This window comes from Myotis brandtii, unplaced genomic scaffold (assembly GCF_000412655.1).
Source record: "Myotis brandtii unplaced genomic scaffold, ASM41265v1 scaffold1064, whole genome shotgun sequence".
Classification (NCBI taxonomy): Eukaryota; Metazoa; Chordata; class Mammalia; order Chiroptera; family Vespertilionidae; genus Myotis; species Myotis brandtii.
Window position 1 is genome coordinate 572,523 of NW_005353602.1, and position 17,401 is coordinate 589,923.

At 50.4% G+C, this 17,401-nt stretch overlaps 2 protein-coding genes across 2 annotated transcripts in view; both read right to left on the reverse strand.

Moving 5' to 3' along the window:
• LOC102251057 (2'-5'-oligoadenylate synthase 3) overlaps window positions 1-9,945 on the reverse strand; it is a 40,171-nt gene extending 30,226 nt beyond the window's left edge. Inside the window, exons 1-7 of the mRNA XM_014541165.1 lie at window positions 9,828-9,945; window positions 7,813-7,988; window positions 6,381-6,616; window positions 4,926-5,079; window positions 4,151-4,492; window positions 2,527-2,809; window positions 198-373 (exon numbers count right to left, since the gene is read on the reverse strand). Of these exons, the coding sequence (XP_014396651.1) occupies window positions 198-373; window positions 2,527-2,809; window positions 4,151-4,492; window positions 4,926-5,079; window positions 6,381-6,616; window positions 7,813-7,988; window positions 9,828-9,864 (1,404 nt within the window). The 5' untranslated portion in view covers window positions 9,865-9,945. The remainder of the gene's footprint in view (window positions 1-197; window positions 374-2,526; window positions 2,810-4,150; window positions 4,493-4,925; window positions 5,080-6,380; window positions 6,617-7,812; window positions 7,989-9,827) is intronic.
• Window positions 9,946-16,719: 6,774 nt separating this feature from the next.
• LOC102247108 (2'-5'-oligoadenylate synthase 1) overlaps window positions 16,720-17,401 on the reverse strand; it is an 8,140-nt gene continuing 7,458 nt past the window's right edge. The window contains exon 7 of the mRNA XM_005857027.2: window positions 16,720-17,113. The gene's annotated coding sequence lies outside the window, so the exon portion shown is untranslated. The remainder of the gene's footprint in view (window positions 17,114-17,401) is intronic.

Below are 17,401 nucleotides of genomic sequence, written 5' to 3' on the forward strand. Positions count from 1 at the left end.
AAGATGCTCTCTCAGCCGGGGGGGCGGGGGGCGGGGGGGGTACCAGGGAATGAAGGTGGAGGAGGCAGTCCTTCTGGTTGGAATGGCCAATAAAACTCAAAGGAGGGGCGTTGTGTTGGGGATGAGCTGACTGTTAGAGGCAGTTGCCATGACAGCGGCAGTTTTCTGGGAGGAGCAAGGGGGTAGAGAGGCCTCACCTGGCGGTACCAGTGCTTCACCAGCAGGATCAGGTTCTTCAGCTTGGCTGGGCGGGAGTTCACGAAGTTCCTCCGCAGCTCGGCGAAGCAGGCCCTGTGCTCCCCGTCCTGGCAGCCGCTGTCCAGGAGAGTCCGGTAGATCTGGGGGTCCGGTTTGGTGCCGGCACTGAGCTGCCCTGTGGGCGTTTGAAAGATGCTGGGGATGCATTGCTCATGGAAGACAGCGGCATTTCCCAACCCAGCCGCTCACCTGCCTCTAATATGTGAACATTAAATATATAACATTGCGGTCAACGACACACACTCTAGAGCACAGAATAACAAGCAGAACTCCTAGAACTTACAGAAGTGAAAGACAAAGGCCCTGGGACTTTTAAGTAAGCTGAGGCAGCAGGTCAGGCACATCTGAAGAAAGTTGCTGGAGGATATATCTGAGCGACGGAGCAGCAGGCAGCCCCGAGAGATGGGAACATGGGAGCGATGAGACGTGGAGGGTGAAGCGAGACACCATTGAATAGAGTTCCCGAAGTAGAGAACGGAGAAGACAGAGGAGAAGCGATGTTTGAAGGGCTACTGGGAGGCATTTTCCCCAAACTAAAGGAAGAACCGAGTCCTCAGATTCAGTCAGCACAACAAATTCCAAAGAGTATGATTGACAAGAAATCAATATGCAAACATCAGAAACTGAAGGATTCTACGGACTAAGAAAAGTCGTAAAAGCTACCAAAAAAGGAAACACACACACACACACACACACACACACACACACACACACCAACAAAGAAGTAAACAGCCGTCTTCTCATCAACAACTATCCAGGTCAGAAGACAGTAGAAACTGAGAAAAACAAATGTCCAACATTTCCTCCAAGAGGGAGGTGAGACAGAAGGTTTTCTAGACCAAGTCTGTGAAAATGTATCACTTTTAAACCCCTTCTGAGAAAGAACTACAGGATGCATTTCTGTAAGAAGGAAATGAATCCAGAGGAAGAACTGGAAATTAAGAAGCATGAGTGAGGGGGAAAATATTTCTAATTATGCGCGGAGGTTTTAATTTACACAGGTATAAAAACAAAAGCAAAGAAAATAATCTTTCTTATTGTTAGTGTCTCGTATGTTTGTTCTAATCTATTACCAACCCCCTCAAAATGATCATATTATTAATGTTTGCTCCTTTTTTGTCTTCTAGTTTTACGTTACTTATAAAAGGTACAATTAAAATCTAATAGCATATCCTTACAAATCAAAAATGGAAAAAGGCATTTTCAGGAAAACACTGCCAAGACCAGTGCAGCTCTATTAATGTCAGATCAAAGGCTTTAAGGCAAATATATATATATTTTTTAGAAATAAGGAGGATTACTACTTGATGACAAAAGGAACAATCCAATAAAATATAATTATATTCTTACATGTTCCTTAATAACATAGCCTCAAAATATTAAAATCAAAACTTTCCAGAATTACAAGGAGAAACTGACAAATCTCTACTCAGAGCAGGAGATTCTGGGAGCCCATTCATGAACTGATAGACAAAATAAGGAAAAAATAAGTAACACAGATCTGAACACAGATCATAAGCTAACTCTAAAGGGTCTGGACAGAAGCCCGCATTCACCAACGGGAAGCATGCATTCTGTTCCGTCATGGGAAACTTAGGAAGTGCTAACAAATTCCAAAGAATTGATATTTTGGGGGTATATTTTCTGACTACAATTAAAAATAGAAAAAGAGCCTGGTGTTGCTCAGTGGTTGAGCAGCGACCTATGAACCAGGAGGTCACAGTGCAATTCCCGGTGGTGGATTCGATTCCCAGGCCAGGGCACATCCTGGGGCTGCAGGTCTGATCACCTGCCCTGGCGCTTGCGAAAGGCAATCAATCGATGTGTCTCTCTCACATTGATGTTTCTCTTTCTCTCCCCTCTCCCAACCCCTTCCTCCCATTCTCTCTAAAAATCAATGGAAAAAATACCCTCAAGTGAGGATTAACCAAAAAAAAAAAAAAGAAAGGAATTTTATAACATGTAATTTCTTAAAAAAAAAAAATCCCAAGCAGACATGGAGAACTAACTGTTAACACTTGTGAAATCGAATTGGAGTACACGGTCATATGATGTCTATAGTTCTCTGTGTGTTTGAAATAGTTTATACTGAAAATGTCTGTAAAGTTAAAAGCACTAAATAGTTACGAGTTGATGGTGACCATGACTGTAGGGACCGCAGAGTAGAGCCAATGCTGGGTGAAGTAGGGGGATGAGTCACAGAGAGGATTGCAAGCACCCGTGCGATGTTCCCTGATCCCCCCAAGGCACAGGCCGGGCACCCCTCACCCACGGCATCAAAGACCGGCAGCAGGCTCACGTCCGTCCAGCTTGCTAGGGCCGGGGACACCAGCTGGAACCGCAATGCCTCGGTCATGGTCTGCTCTGGAAAGTTCAGGGTCAGGCCGGGGACCGGATCCCGCCACCAGGATTCCAGCTGGTCCCGCATATCAGCGAGGATCTCCGCCCGCCGGGGCCCCTGGTCCTTGTAGTCCTCGAAGCAGTTGAGGAAGATGACGAGTTCGGCATCACAGCCACCCCTGAGGTCTGTGCCCCGGCCGAATGCGCCCCCCTGCAGAGAAAAGAGCTCCTCAGACTCGTGACTCTATTTAAGTCAGACTGGGACCCCCTAAACCCCCCATCGGCAGCCCTGGAACTGCTCGCTCACTGATGCTGGCTCTTGGGGCACCACGACAGGTGCAGGCTGTGACCTCTGACCATCAGAAGCCCGCAGAGTCAGGCTACATCTGACTATATCTGATGGCATCTGCCTTCCAGCCCACGAAGCTTGCGCAAAGTCAGACAACGTGCAGCAGCAGATAACAGGGACGGTTGGGTGGAGAGGGCAGCGGTCAAAGATTTTAGCCAAACATCTGCAGCACCTACTGACTGCACATCTGGATCACAGGTTGCAAATGGGGGTCCTGGCCCCAGAAGGGTCTGCAGATGTACTTGGCCTGTTTCAAGCCTTCATTCATTCATGCGTGCATGCATTCAACAGATGTTTATTGAGCAGTTACATAGATGGGTACGCGAGTGGATAAAATTACTTGTTTTCCTGGAACTTATATTGTACCAGGAGCAGAGGGAGGGGGAGGCAGGGACAGTCAGCAAACAGTAGCCCCCCAAAAGCCCTAAGTGCTGTGCAGAGGCCAATAATAAGGGGACTGGCAGGGAAGTGGAGGTTGTAATTGTAAAATGAGCAGTCAGGCTCCTTGAGAAGGGGACTTGGATCACAGACTTAAAGGAGGGAAGGGACCGGCCGGTGTGGCTCAGTGGTTGAGAGTCGACTTATGAACCAGGAGGTCACGGTTTGATTACTGGTCAGGGCACATGCCTGAATTTCAGGCTCGATCCCCAGTGTGGGGTGTGCAGGAGGCAGCTGATTAATGACTTTTATCATTGAGGTTTCTATTTCTCTCTTCCTCTCCCTTCCTCTCTGAAATCAATTACACACACACGCACACACACACGCACACACACACACAGGAGAGGGAGAGAGCCAAGTGGATGGAGGAAGAACGTTCGAGAGAGAGAGAAAGCAGCCATGGGGAGGTGTGCCTGGGGAGCTCAAGAAGCAGCCACGAGGCCAGCGTGGAGTAAGTGAGGGGCAGAGAGAGACCAGGGCCAGATCCCCAAGCCTGAGGCCACTGTCCTGTCCTCTCTGAAACCTTGGAGGGTTTTGTGCAGAGAAGGGAAGTGATCTGATTATGGTAATAGCGGTTAAAAAAAAAACTATCATTAAAAAAAAAGCAGCTGGCTCTTATACACTAGCTTATATCCCTCCCCCAGCAAACTGCCCTCCATGACGTCCACTTCCTCTGTCCGCCCTCAGCCGTGTCTCTGTCACTCCCTCCCGTCCCCACGGCGGTCCCCCCAGCGGGTCCCCTCGGTGTCTCCACCTGCCGCTCACCTTGCCGACTCTCGAGGCCTTGTGGACACAGTTCTCCCGGAGGCAGCTCAGGATGCCATCGACGGCCTTGCTCACCTGCTTCTGGAACTGGGGGCTCGGCTTGAGGTGGTCCTGGATGAAGCGGTCCAGCTCCTTGGCGGGGACCTGAGACAGACCCGGGACCCCCTCCGGTGTACAGGGGGCGATGCCGTCCACCGAGGGGCCGGGAGCTGGGCATAAGGGCCGCCTGTCCCCTGCCCTGGAGCATCCAGCATCAACACTGCTGCCGTCCGTGGGGGTCCTCTGGGCAGGGTCTCGCAGGATGGGGTGGTCCACACCGGAGCGCCCAGTGCGTGGAAGGTCCTGGAAGGTTGGGGAAGGAGCTGTCTTACACATGCAGGGTTCTACGTTCTTTCTCTTGGCAGCCCCCCCCCTCCACCTCAGTCAGGGTGACGGCGGCTCAGAGAGGGGAAGGGAGAGGTAGCCTGTAGGGTGCCTTGTGCAAATGAGAAGAGGTGCCCTTAGGAAGGGGACACATTATAAAAAACTCCCCCCAGGGCAGGCTAGAGGGGGTCAGTGGGGGAAAGAGGGGGACATATGTAATACTTTCAACAATAAAGATTTAATTAAAAAAATAAAACGGTCCCCCTGAGGTGGGACACTTGGTAAGCAGACAATACACGCCTGCAGTCCCCACTTTTCAACTCCGTTCCCCACCCCACGGCCTCCAGCACAGAAAACACTTCGAACACAAGTTAGGTGTAAATGCCAAGCGTCCCAGGAGCCCCTCACTCACGGGCCCCTCCCAGGGCTGCACAGCGCCCCCTGCCGCCTGCAGGAAACACGGGCGGTCGTAGCAGGACTCTGCCTCTTGGGCCAGCAGGTCCCAGCGCCAGGCTGCCCCGTCCCCCACGTCCCACGTGGGGTCAGCCGGGTCCAGGATCACGGGCCTGCAAATCCACGGGGACAAGAAGATTCTGGTTAGCAAGACGGCCAAAGTCAGGGGCTCTGGAGTCAGGCCGACCTGGTTCCAATCTCAACTCTGCTACTTTCCAGCTGTGTGACCGGAGGCAGATGACTGGCTTCTCTGGGCCTCGTTCCCTCATCTTCAACATGGGGATCACAGCGGCGCCTGGTCTGATGGGCCTGGTCTGAGATTAAATGAGAACTACGGCCTCAACCCCACCTGCACGTTAGAATCACAAGATACCAGGACCCAGTGTCTGCCCTGACATACGAGGCCATGTGTCTCGGCCCTCTTTGTAAGAGCCCGAGAGTGGAAACAGCCCAGACACTCGAGGTGAGCAGGATGGAAAACACACTGATAAACTCATACAATGAAATGCTATTCAGCAATGGAGGAGAAGGAGCCACAGCTACACGCAACCGTACGGAGAATCTCAAAGACTTAATTCTGGGAGAGAGAAGGCACACACGAAAGTCCATGCTGTACGGTCCCATTTAAATGTAATGATCACAGTCAGAAAGGGGTTCCCTGTGGGAGGGGCACAGGGGAAGCCCCTGGGGTGCTGGGATACTCTGCCTTGATCTAATGAGGGTTCCCAGGTGGGCTCACTTCTTAGCAAGTCATCAGAATGTGCTAGGCCTCACTAAAACGCTCACACACAAAACGGCGGTATGCTTTAAACCCCCCCCCGCTCGGCCCGCATGGCTCAGTGGTTGAGCATCAACCTGTGAACCAGGAGGTCATGGTTCGATTCCTCATCAGGGCCTGGATTGTGGGCTTGATCCCCAGTGTGGGGCATACAGGAGGCATCCGATCAATGATTCTCTCTTATCTTTGATTCTTCTCTCTCTCTCTCTCTCTCTCTCTCTCTCTCCCTCTCTCTCAATAAAAATATATTTTAAAAAAACAACATCCCTTATGACAGTGATTCTCAACCTTTGCTGCACATTAGAATCTGGGCCTCATCCTCCGGAAATTATTTCTTTATTATGGGTGGGGCCACAACATTAGTAACAAAGAAACAATTTCTGGAGGATGAGGCCCAGAAATCAGGATTTTAAAAAGATTCCCAGGTGATTCTAATGTGCAGCCAAGGTTGAGAACCACTGCCTTAAGTGATTCTAATTTGCACCTGGGGCTGAAGGCGCTGTATGAGGAAGTGCCCTGGTAGCAGTTGGCTTTGACTCTCGTTAGCTACGACCTGCTTTATCATTGTTAATGCTCTCCCCAGGCACAGGCACAGGCACAGGCACAGGAGAGCAGGTGCTGGGTACGAGGAGGTACCTGGGTCCCTCAAGCTGGCGCTGCAAGAACTTCTTCACTGCAGGGTCCTCGCAGCTGTAGTTGGTGGTCCAGAAAACACACAGGTGCTGGTACTGCTGGATCAGGCCCAGGACGGTGCGGAGGCCTTGGGCCAGGCTGAAGGCCTCCTTCCCACAGCCCTGCTCCCAGGCGAAGATGGTCAGCAGCTCCAGGGCGTAGGCAGGGGGCATCTGGTTCCGCCCCGCCTTTGGGCACACCTGCAAGAGGACAGGGCATGTGTGTGTGTGTGTGGCGGGGGCGGCTCACAGGAGGAAGGGGAGGGGGAGCTAGCTCTCTGGAGAAGTTTGTAGGATCGCCCAGTCTCCGGGGCGGACAGCAGGCTGAGCCTGGGACGAGGTGCTGTGTGCCAAGCCTGTTCCCAAAGCAGCCTGGTGTTGCCCACCCTCCCTCACCGCTGGGGCGTCAGCAAGGTGCTTGGGTCCTGTTGTGGTGGGGGAGGGAGAGGTACGAGCTGCAAGCCCCCAGGAGGGGGGAGCAGCCAGGGAGGGGCCAGCGGGTGGTCGGAGATGGTTATCCCCCAAGGAAAGCACAGCGAGTCCCTGGCTGAGCAGGAACTGGCCTCCAGGATCTCCTCCTTCCAGGCCTGCGTGAGGAGGAGGAGGACCAAGTGCAGGCTCAGGGCATTCCTGTGGCTGCGGTCGGAGGTGTACAGACGGCACATACTTCATACCGTACATAAAACACCCCAGACAGTTTCAAAGCCCTAAATATGAAAAGGAAGTGCTGCCGAAACCGGTTTGGCTCAGTGGATAGAGCGTCGGCCTGCGGACTGAAAGGTCCCAGATTCGATTCCGGTCAAGGGCATGTACCTTGGTTGCGGGAACATCCCCAGTAGGGAGTGTGCAGGAAGCAGCTGATCGATGTTTCTCTCTCATCGATGTTTCTAACTCTCTATCTCTCTCCCTTCCTCTCTGTAAAAAAATCAATAAAAAATATATTTTTTAAAAAAAGAAAGTGCTAAAATAGTTTTTTGGGAGGGAACATGGGAGAATAGTTTTAGAAAGTCAGAATAGGCAAAGACTTCTTAAACAAGACACACAAAGCACACCTCCCATGAGACAGGGGTGAACACACCTGACTACATTAAAACACAAACATTTTCTGTGTCAAGAGATCTATAAACAAAGTGAAGTATAAGTCACAGGTGGGGAGAATAGATTTGCACTGCTGTCGAAATAAAAACCAGCACCCACAATATATAAAGAGCTCCAAAAAATCAACAAGAAGAGGGCAGCTAACCCCGTAGAAAATAATGGGCAAATTACATGAACAGACAATTCCCAGAAAGAGAAACACGAATGGCTGCTAGACATAGGGAAACAGTCTCACTATCACGGAGGCACACGTCCCATCAGGCACACGCCTGGCGCAGGACCCGCACTGCCGGCCTCACCTGGCGGTACCAGTGCTTCACCAGCAGGATCAGGTTCTTCAGCTTGGCCGGCCGGGTGTTCACGAAGTTTCTCCGCAGCTCGGCGAAGCAGGCCGCGTGCTCGCCCTTCTGGCAGCCACTTTCGAGGAGGGTGGCGTAGACCTGGGGCTTGGGTTTGACACTGGAGCTGAGCTGACCTGGGGATGTGAAGGCCTGTGAGTGAGGAAGGGAGCTGAGGACCCAGGATGAAGGGCAGTGCTGGTGTGGGCTCAGCTGCGGGCGCTGGGGGAGAGTGAGGAGGATTTGAGGGACAGGGTATGCCTGCATGGGCGCTGGAGGATGAGGAAGAGAGCCTGGAGGTCTCAGGGAGCCAGAGAGGAAAAGAAAGCTCTGGACCAGAAGGGAGGGTTCCTGCTCCCAAATGGCCAGGCGCCCCCAGCGGTCGTCGGAAGAAGTGCAGCCTCATTCCCAGGTTAGTAGGCAAGATGCTTCCTGCTGAGTCGGCTGTTCTGTAACCTGGCAATCCTTCCCTCCCCGCGGCTGCCCGCAGGCCATACTAAAATACCACTGCACAGGCCTTTAATTAATCGGTGCCCTGCGAAGAGGAAATGATGCCGGAGAAATACAAGGCAAGAGGTTCTGATTCCTTAGCAGTAATTGCTAATATGTTTTGAGCACTTACCACAGGCCGGGCACTGTGCTGAAAGTTTGACACCAATCCCCTCCTTGTATCCCCACTCAAAGCCGGCAGTTCTCCACCTCCTTTACAGCTGGGGAAACTGAGGCACAAAGACACTCAGTGATACAGCTGGAGGCAGGATGGGAACGCAGAGCCAGCTCTACGGTATGTGCCTCCCTCTCCTGGGCCAGGCTCGGGAAACGTAAACACTTCCCAGAACTTCCTAGGTCCCTGACGTCATTTACTTGCTGTGTGACTTCGCATGAGTCACCGTACGTCTCTGTGCCTTAGGGTCCCCACTGGTAAAATGGAAGATGAGACAGTGCAGACCTCAAAGGTTTGTTTTGAGGAGGAATGAGACAAAACATGTCAAGTGCTTGGAATAGTGAAGCATTTAATAAGGAGTAGCTATTATGATGGTGGGTATTTAGGAAAGTGTGGCTGTCCGCCAGGTCAGCAGAACCCTGGATAAACTCAAGACAACTATCTCCCAGAGCATCATGGTAAATGAAGATGATGATGATGATGATAATAATAATAATAACAGAAACAATAATAAGAATAGAAATAAGAATAGCAAGCACTCATATAGCCCTATCATGTGCCAGGCACTGCTCTGAGTTCATTATATGCATTAATGCATAAAGTCTTTCCAGAACAAACTACTATTGTCCTGTAATTACTATCTGCATTTCGCAGATGCATATTATTATATTAAATCAAGCATGGGTTTATTACAAAGGGAAGTGAAAAATCCCATTGATGCTTTTAAGATAAAAGATGAGATTTTGCAGAATTCTGGCCTTGTCCCCAGACCCCTGCTGCGGGGCATGTGCCCACCTGCCTTCTCCTCCGGGGTGTGTGTGGAAGGGCTGAGCTGCGCTGCAGGAGGCAGTGGCTGAAGGAAACTCTCCCCAGTTGTTGGAGCAAGGACCACAGATCCAGGAGGAATGGGCCTTCTTGGCCCTTGTCTGGTCCAAACCCGGTATGTTTAGTCAAGACACTGAAGCCCATGCCCAGCCAGCGTGGCTCCGTGGGTGAGCATCGACCTATGAACCAGGAGGTCACGGTTCCGTTCATGGTCAGGGCGCATGCCTGGGTTGTGGGCTTGATCCCCAGTAGGGGGGTGTGCAGCCGATCAGTGATTCTCTCTCATCATCAATGTTTCTGTCTCTCTCCCTCTCCCTTCCTCTCTGAAACCAATTTTAAAAATATACTTAAAAAAAGAAAAGAAAGAAACGGAAGCCCAGAGAGGGTGGCCCAGGTCACACAGCAAGTTGGTGGCAGGACTCGAACTGTTGGCTCTGACTTACTCCTAATGGTCTTGCCCGAACCCCGGGGCGTCTTGCCCACTCACCCAGAGCGTCAAAGGCGGGCACCAAGCTAACGTCCATCCAGTTTTCAAGGTCTGTGGATGCCAGTCGGAACTGGAGGGCCCCGGGCGTGTTCTGTTTAAGGAACTCAAGGCTCAGACCAGGGACCGGCTTCTGCCACCAGGATCCCAGCAGCGCCCTCATCTCCTTGAGGATCTCTGTCCGCAGAGCCCGCTGGTCCTCATAGCTCTTGAAGCAGTCGAGGAAGACGACAAGTTCAGAATCACAGCCACCCCTCAGAGCTGTGCCCCGGCCAGAGGAGCCTCCCTGTGAGGAAAAAAACAAACCTCAGAATTCTGCACTCTCCAATCCTAGTGCCCAGGGGCTGGCAGGGTGAGTGAGGCAAGTGGGCTGGGTGGGGACTGTGGCCACACGGCTCCTGGCCTCCAAAGCCCCAGCACCGCCGGCTGCTCTGAGGCCAGCTCGCACCTGCTTTCATCTCTCCCCTGATAAGCTCCAGGTGCCCCTCTATGCCCCCCAGGTTTCTTGGGTCCACCCGGCACCCCTGGAGTTTGTCTTGAGGACACAGTAGGTGGCACTTGTCTCCTCCCCGAGTCTGTGGGCGTCCTGAGCTCAGAGTCAGCGTGACAAAAAGTGACCCCGGCTCAGTGTCCCCATCCATTAAACAGGGACAATTGCCCTGACCGGTGTGGCTCAGTAGATAGAGCGTCAGCCTAGGGACTAAAGGGTCCCAGGTTCGATTCTGGTCAAGGGCATGTACTTTGGTTGTGGGCATATCCCCAGTGGGGGGTGTGCAGGAGGCAGCTGATCAATGTTTCTCTCTCATTGATGTTTCTAACTCTCTATCCCTCTCCCTTCCTCTTTTTAAAAAATATATTTTTAAAAAAACCAGGGACAATAATCTCCACCAGACTAAATGGGAGGATTACGTGAGCTAAGACTAATGAGACAATGCTCATTGTTATTCGGTGATTCCTCAGTAAATGGGGCTGTTATAGCTGTTCTAGAGAATTATCGGGAGGATTAGAGCTAAGACTAATGAGACAATGCTCATTGTTATTCGGTGATTCCTCAGTAAATGGGGCTGTTATAGCTGTTCTAGAGAATAATCATATCTGCATCCTTAGGGGCAGGCCTAATGAGGTCCATGGTCTGTTTAGGTGAATGTGTGAGTGAAGAATGAATGAGTGAATGAATGAATGAATGAATGAGAGGCAGCCCTTAGCAGCATAGATCCAGGAATCAGACTTCCTGACTTTGAATCCTGACTGGACTTCTTACAGGCGAGGATATGTTACTTCGGCTCCCCGTGCCTCAGTTTCCCCATCTGTCAAGGGGGGTAAATAGTACCTCCCTCGCAGAGCTGTTGTGAGCAGCAGTCTATGTTCAGGCCCCTGTGAACGCCTGGAGCGAGTAAATGTGCTAAGTGATAAAATGAATGGAAAGACTGATAACGCTCCCCCCCCATCTCAATGTGCCCAGCGTCCTCGAGGATTGTCCCCTGAGGTCGCCCCTGTCCCCTGAGGGCCCACCTTGGCGATTTTCAGCACCCGCCACGGCGGGGCAGCGGCTCCGGGTCCGAGCTTTCAGTTTCGTTTCTGGGTCTGTGCTACCATTTCCGGGCCCCTTCCCAGTCGCGGCCCCTCTCTTTGCTCGGTCACCCCTCTCCCAGCTCCGGGCCTACATGCCCCGGGGCCCCGATGCACTGAACACAGGGCACGAAACGCCGTCACAGCAGCCGGTCCGCAGACCGCGGCGTCGGGGGAGTAATGTCAGCGGAGCGCGGACGGGACCCGCGGGGTTTCTGGGGAAAAGGCAGGAGAGTCCCGGGAACAGAGCCTCCCGCTCCCGGCTGGAGGGGAGGGTGCGTTCTAAACACCCAACCGGGAGCGATTAGCGTGGGTCCTGCACCACCGACAGTATCACCTCCCCCACGCCCCCCGACAACCATGATGTGCTGATGTGCGTGCCCGTTATCACACCGGTTCCTGGGCGAGGAGTGAGGGTAGAGGACCTGGGCCTCTTGTCAAAGGTCACACGGGTGGGAAGTCGTCCGACCGGATTCAAGCCGGTTTGTGCCAGCTCTCTCCGCTCACTCTAGTCCTGCGGGAGCCAACTCTTCCCAAATAGTTTCTACATTGGATGCAATTCCAGTAAAAATTCCATTTCTTAACATTTCAAACACATCATCTAAAGTGATTTTTTGGTGTTTTTTAACGAGGAGAAATGAGAAAGGAAAGTCAGTTTAGAATGGACCTTTCGCGCAGTCTCACCTATTAACGTTATAAAGCTCCGGGACTAGACTCCTCCGGGGACTGGACCAACGCAGGCCGGTGAGCTGCAGCGTGGACCCTGCACTCTCCGGGAGCCCAGTGCTGTTTCTAGCTTCCCGGCCTGGACTCGCCTTTCAGCTGCTTCCCCACCTCCTTTGCTCTGCACACCTGAGCTTCTCTCTGGAGGGGCCCTGCCAGGGTCCACCCGCTCCTCCCTATCACTCAAAACGCATTCGTCCTCTGCCAGGTCACTCAAGGATCCAGCATTTATTCTGCCTCTGAGTAAACCTCAGGTAACAGTTCATCTTGACAAGGGCTTCTGGAAGCCCTCCGTAAATGAAAGGCAATGATAGGGGGGTCAGGAGGTGAACGCATTTCAGAGGTCAGAGGGAGTGATGGTAGGCCACCAGCGTGTCCACAGTTTATATTTTGAGTAGTGAGTGCCACGTCACTGGGGTATTCAAGTGTAGGAGGAAGACTGGATTATAGGTTAGGCAGTGGTTCTCAACCTTCTGGCCCTTTAAATACAGTTCCTCATGTTGTGACCCAACCATAAAATTATTTTCGTTGCTACTTCATAACTGTAATTTTGCTACTGTCATGAATCGTAATGTAAATATCTGATATGCAGGATGGTCTTAGGTGACCCCTGTGAAAGGGTCGTTCGACCCCAAAGGGTTGAGAACCTCTGGGTTAGAGGTTGTGAAGGGGATTCACTTACTCATTAATCATAGTCGTCTTCCCGATTCACAGGTCACTTGAGAAATCTTCTGTTTGAGACGGTGGACTGAACATCTGCTCAACACCCTACTGAAATGACAGCAAAGATGTATTAAATATTTTTAGTCCTCACCTGAGGACATGCTTAGAGAGAGGAAGGGGGAGGGGTGAGAGAGGAACATCAAGGTGAGAGAGAACAGTGATTGATTGCCTTCTGTACGTGCCCCAAGCAGAGATCAAACCTGGAACCCAGGTATGTGCCTGGCAACCTTTTGGACTGGCAACCTTTTGGTGCGCAGGGCGACGCTCAGCGAACTGAGCCACCTCAGCCAGGCAGCAAAGATATATTTAAAGTATCATGCAACTCAACAGGTTGGAAATGGAGAGAGCGTGCCATCGGGGGACCAGAACAGTTGAGCAGTTTTTAGAAAGTAAAGAGCAGAAGGGTCAAGATTGGAACAAGGTGGCAGACTGACCCAATGCTCAAGCCTTCCACTCCACCCCCAGACCTCTAGGAGTAACAGGAGAGATGAACATAATGAATACTGTTGCTGGGTCCTCTGAGACTCCTGAAGGAGAAGTGGGGTTGGATGAAGGAGGAAATTAGAATCCCAAGCACAGGAGGACGGAGGTAACTATGCGGGGTGGGAAGGGATCCCCGGCATATCACAGACAAAGGCGAGGGGCAGGCAGGGAGGGGCTGTGGGCAGAGAAGGAGAAGGGGGTGTCAGTACATTAAAATCCAGTTAAGCCTGGCTGATGTGGCTCAGTGGTTGAGCATGGACCCAGGAACCAAGAGGTGACGGGTTGATTGACCGTCAGGGTACATGTCCGGGTTTCAGTCTCGATCCCCAGTAGGGGGCGTGCAGGAGGCAGCTGATCTATAATGTTTCTCTCTCATTGGTGTTTCTATTTTTCTATCCCTCTCCCTTCCTCTCTAAAGAAATCAATTAAAAGATAAAAATAAACAAATATAAAATCCAGTTGAGCTGGGGGACCTCAGCATAAGTCTGAGCACCCTGGGATTCCCCCCATTAACCCAGGGCCTCAAACCTCACAGGACACAACCTCTGACAGCCTTTCAGCTGTGCTCTAATCTCCTCCCTGACCTCCACCCTCATCTCTGCTGACTAACCAGTAGCTCTTTTCTCAGTTTCGTTTCCCCAGCAGGAAGTTATCTAAAAAGTAGCCTTATCCATTAGCTCTTTTCTCAGTTTCGTTTCCCCAGCAGGAAGTTACCTAGAAAGTAGCCTTATCTCTGAGGCCTCAGAAGTTTATGTCTCAGGTTTGTTTGTTTTTTAGGAAGGGAGGGAAGAAAGAGAAACATCATTGTGAGAGAGAAAGATCCATTGGTTGCTTCCCACACGCCCTGACCAGGGATCAAACCTACAACCTCAGTATGTGCCCTGACCAGGAATCGAACTTGCCATCTTTTGGTGTACAGGACGATGCTCCAACCAACTGAGCCACACCAGCGAGGGCTGGCTCAGGTGTTTCAATTTCCACCATCCCTTCCACAATTGCTCCCCTGTTTCCAAATCTCATGAACTTGCCCCTGAACCAGCAACTCCAAATACCAGCACGCCAGATCTTTCTATAACCTGGGCTTGCTGGCATTTCACAAACAATCCGAGCTTAGCTGAGAGAAATACTTATTTTAAAATATGTTTGTGCAAGAAAAATTGCTTTATTGTTTTTTTGTGGTCATACAAGCAATAAAAGTTTAAATTTATATAACATCAGAAAATTCAGAAAAGTATTAAGATCACTCATAATGCTAAAATCAAATATACACACTGAAACATTTAGGTCTTCCAGGAATCAATCATTACAAAATGAAATTAAAAAAAAACATACTTACATACAATAACATAGAAACAAATACCTAAGAATAATATGACAAAAAACAACAACAACCACCATATGAAATTCAGGGAAAATTCTAAAACTTACTCATACAATCATTAAAGACTTAAATGAAAAGAAACTTAAACTTTATCGACTGGGATTCTCAATACTACATTATTAGATGCCATTCTTCCTAATCTAATTTGTGTAACTCCGATTAAACACCTCCCCATATTTTGGGTGAAACTGTACAAATTTCGTATAAAATTAACATGGAAATAGAAAGGCCAAGGGAAGCCATGGATTTTGATTTTTTTTAAAAAGAGAGAGAACAGAGTTTTCTATGAGATATGAATAATTATTTTAAGTTTATAGTATTTCAGACGAGGTTGGATTTTAATCCATGTAATCTTGGAGTCTTTGACCCATTTTGAGTTGATTTGTGTGTGTGGTGTAAGGTAGGGGTACAATTCATCCTATCCAATGTTCCCAGCACCATTTGTTGAAGAGAGAACCTTTCGTTTCCCCAGCAGGAAGTTACCCGGCCTTGCTGGACATCAGTGGACTGCATGCGCAAAGTACAGGCAACAAAAGCAAAACCAGGTAGGAGGGACTACAGCAAACGAAAGCACTTCTGCACAGTAAGTGAAAGCATCCACAGAGTGGAAGGGCAAGCCCTGGAATGGGAGGAAATATTTGCAAACCATAAACCTGATAAGGGGTTAATTTCCAAAATAAGAAGAAGCTCCCACAAGTCAGGAGCAAAACAATTTTTAAAAACCAAATAGTCCTATTACAGAATGGGCCAAACACTTGAATAGCTATTTCTCAAAAAATAAAAATATAAAAAGACATACAAATGGCCAACAGGCCCATGAAAAGATGCTTGACATCACTAATCATCAGGGAAATGCAAATCAAAACCATGAGCTATCACCTCTCACCTGTTAGAATGGCTATTCCATTTTTTAAAAAATATATTTTTATTGATTTCAGAGAGGAAGGGAGAGGGAGAGAAAGATACAAACATCAATGATGAGAAAGAATTATTGATCGGCTTCCTCCTGCGTGTTCTCTACTGGGGATCGAGCCTACAACCCCAGCATGTGTCCTTGATGGGGTTCAAACCCGGAACCCTTCAGTCTGCAGGCTGACACTCTATCCACTGAGCCAAACCAGCTAGGGAAGAATGGTTATTCCATTAAAAAAAACAAAACAACAACACACACAAAAAAACCCCCAAAAGACACAAGTGTTGGCGGGAATGTGGAGGAATGGGAAGGCCCATGGACTGTTGGTGGGAATGGGAAATGGTGCAGCCGCTCTGGAAAACAGTATGGGAATTCCTCAAGAGATTAAAATGAGCACTACGGTATGATGTGTTTGGCTTTTCAAATTAAGCAACTAGTTACTAACTCAATTAATGTGCTGGTGACTGTAATATTGTTTTTATAATAAAAAAAACTCTCATAAGACAACACAGGCGGCTCACCCACATGGTAGAATGGTGCCGTTACAAGTGATGCCAAAATTTTCGTCTCAGCCTGGACAACTATGGTAAACCTGTCAGAGCAGATGACAAAGCTGGGTAGGGAGTAGGACCCCGTTAAAAAGACACCACCTACTCAGGGAGACAGGCAGAGTCAGAGGAAGGGCTGAGGAGATAGGCCCCAGATTTTACCAGGTGGGAGGGGGAGATTGTGGGAGTGTTGTTGTTTTATTTCAAATGATTTATTTTGTGAATGTTAAAGACAATAACTAAATATTGTCACGAAGGAAGACGTTTATACTCACAGATCCCTAGAAACAGGGGGTAGGGTCCCACACAGGGCCACACGGGGAAGCACTGGGGTTGAGCCACAGGGAGTGAGGGGGAAACATGGGTGAGAACCTTTACCATAGCCCCAGCTGGTGTGGCTCAGTAGATAGAGCCTCAGCCCTCAGACTGAAAGGTCCCGGGTTCAATTCCAGTCAAGGGCACGTATTTCAGTTGCAGGCTCCAGCCTGGCCCTGGTCGGGGCGCATCTGGGAGGCAACCAGTCAATGTGTCTCTCTCACATCGATATTTCTCGCTGTCTCTCCCTTCCCTTCCACGGTCTCTAAAAATCAATGGAAAAATATCTGTGGGTGAGGATTAACCAAAAAAAGAACCTTTATCATAGTTCCCACGGGAAAGGCAAGCGGGGTAAGCAGGCCTAGGATGGGCCAGTGCGAAGAATTCCAGTGGACTCTGGAGTGTGGGGCCGTGCCCAGTCGTCTGGGACCTGCCCTGGGTAAGTGGGAGTCTGGGCTCTGATTGGCTGGTTTGCATCTGAAAGGTGAGTGGGTGCTCCGTTCTCTTCCGCCCGGGGAGGGGCACTCTGCCTGGTGAATGCCGCGGGAAAGGACCCAGGGCGCTGTGCACCATCGGGGAGCTGATGTGTCTTGAGAGCAGATGTTACCCAGGCATCTTCGCTGCCTCCTTAGGCCTGCAAGAGGAAAGTACACGATCACGTTGCAGCGCTGGTGCCACCTTGGCTTGCGGTGGCTCCGTGACATGCCACTCGGCTCCTCAAGGAAAGAGGAGCGGGTCCCGGGTGGGCCAGGGGGGCTGTCAGCAACAGACTTCAGTGATCGGCCCCTTTAGGGTTGCCTGGGCTGCAGAGAGCCCCTGGCTTAAGGCCACACCCTGTCCTCAGTTGCCCCATTTAGGAACCCATCCAGGGCCCAGGGCGGGTATAACGGCCTGACCCCCTCAGACTGCAGGAGGCCAATCC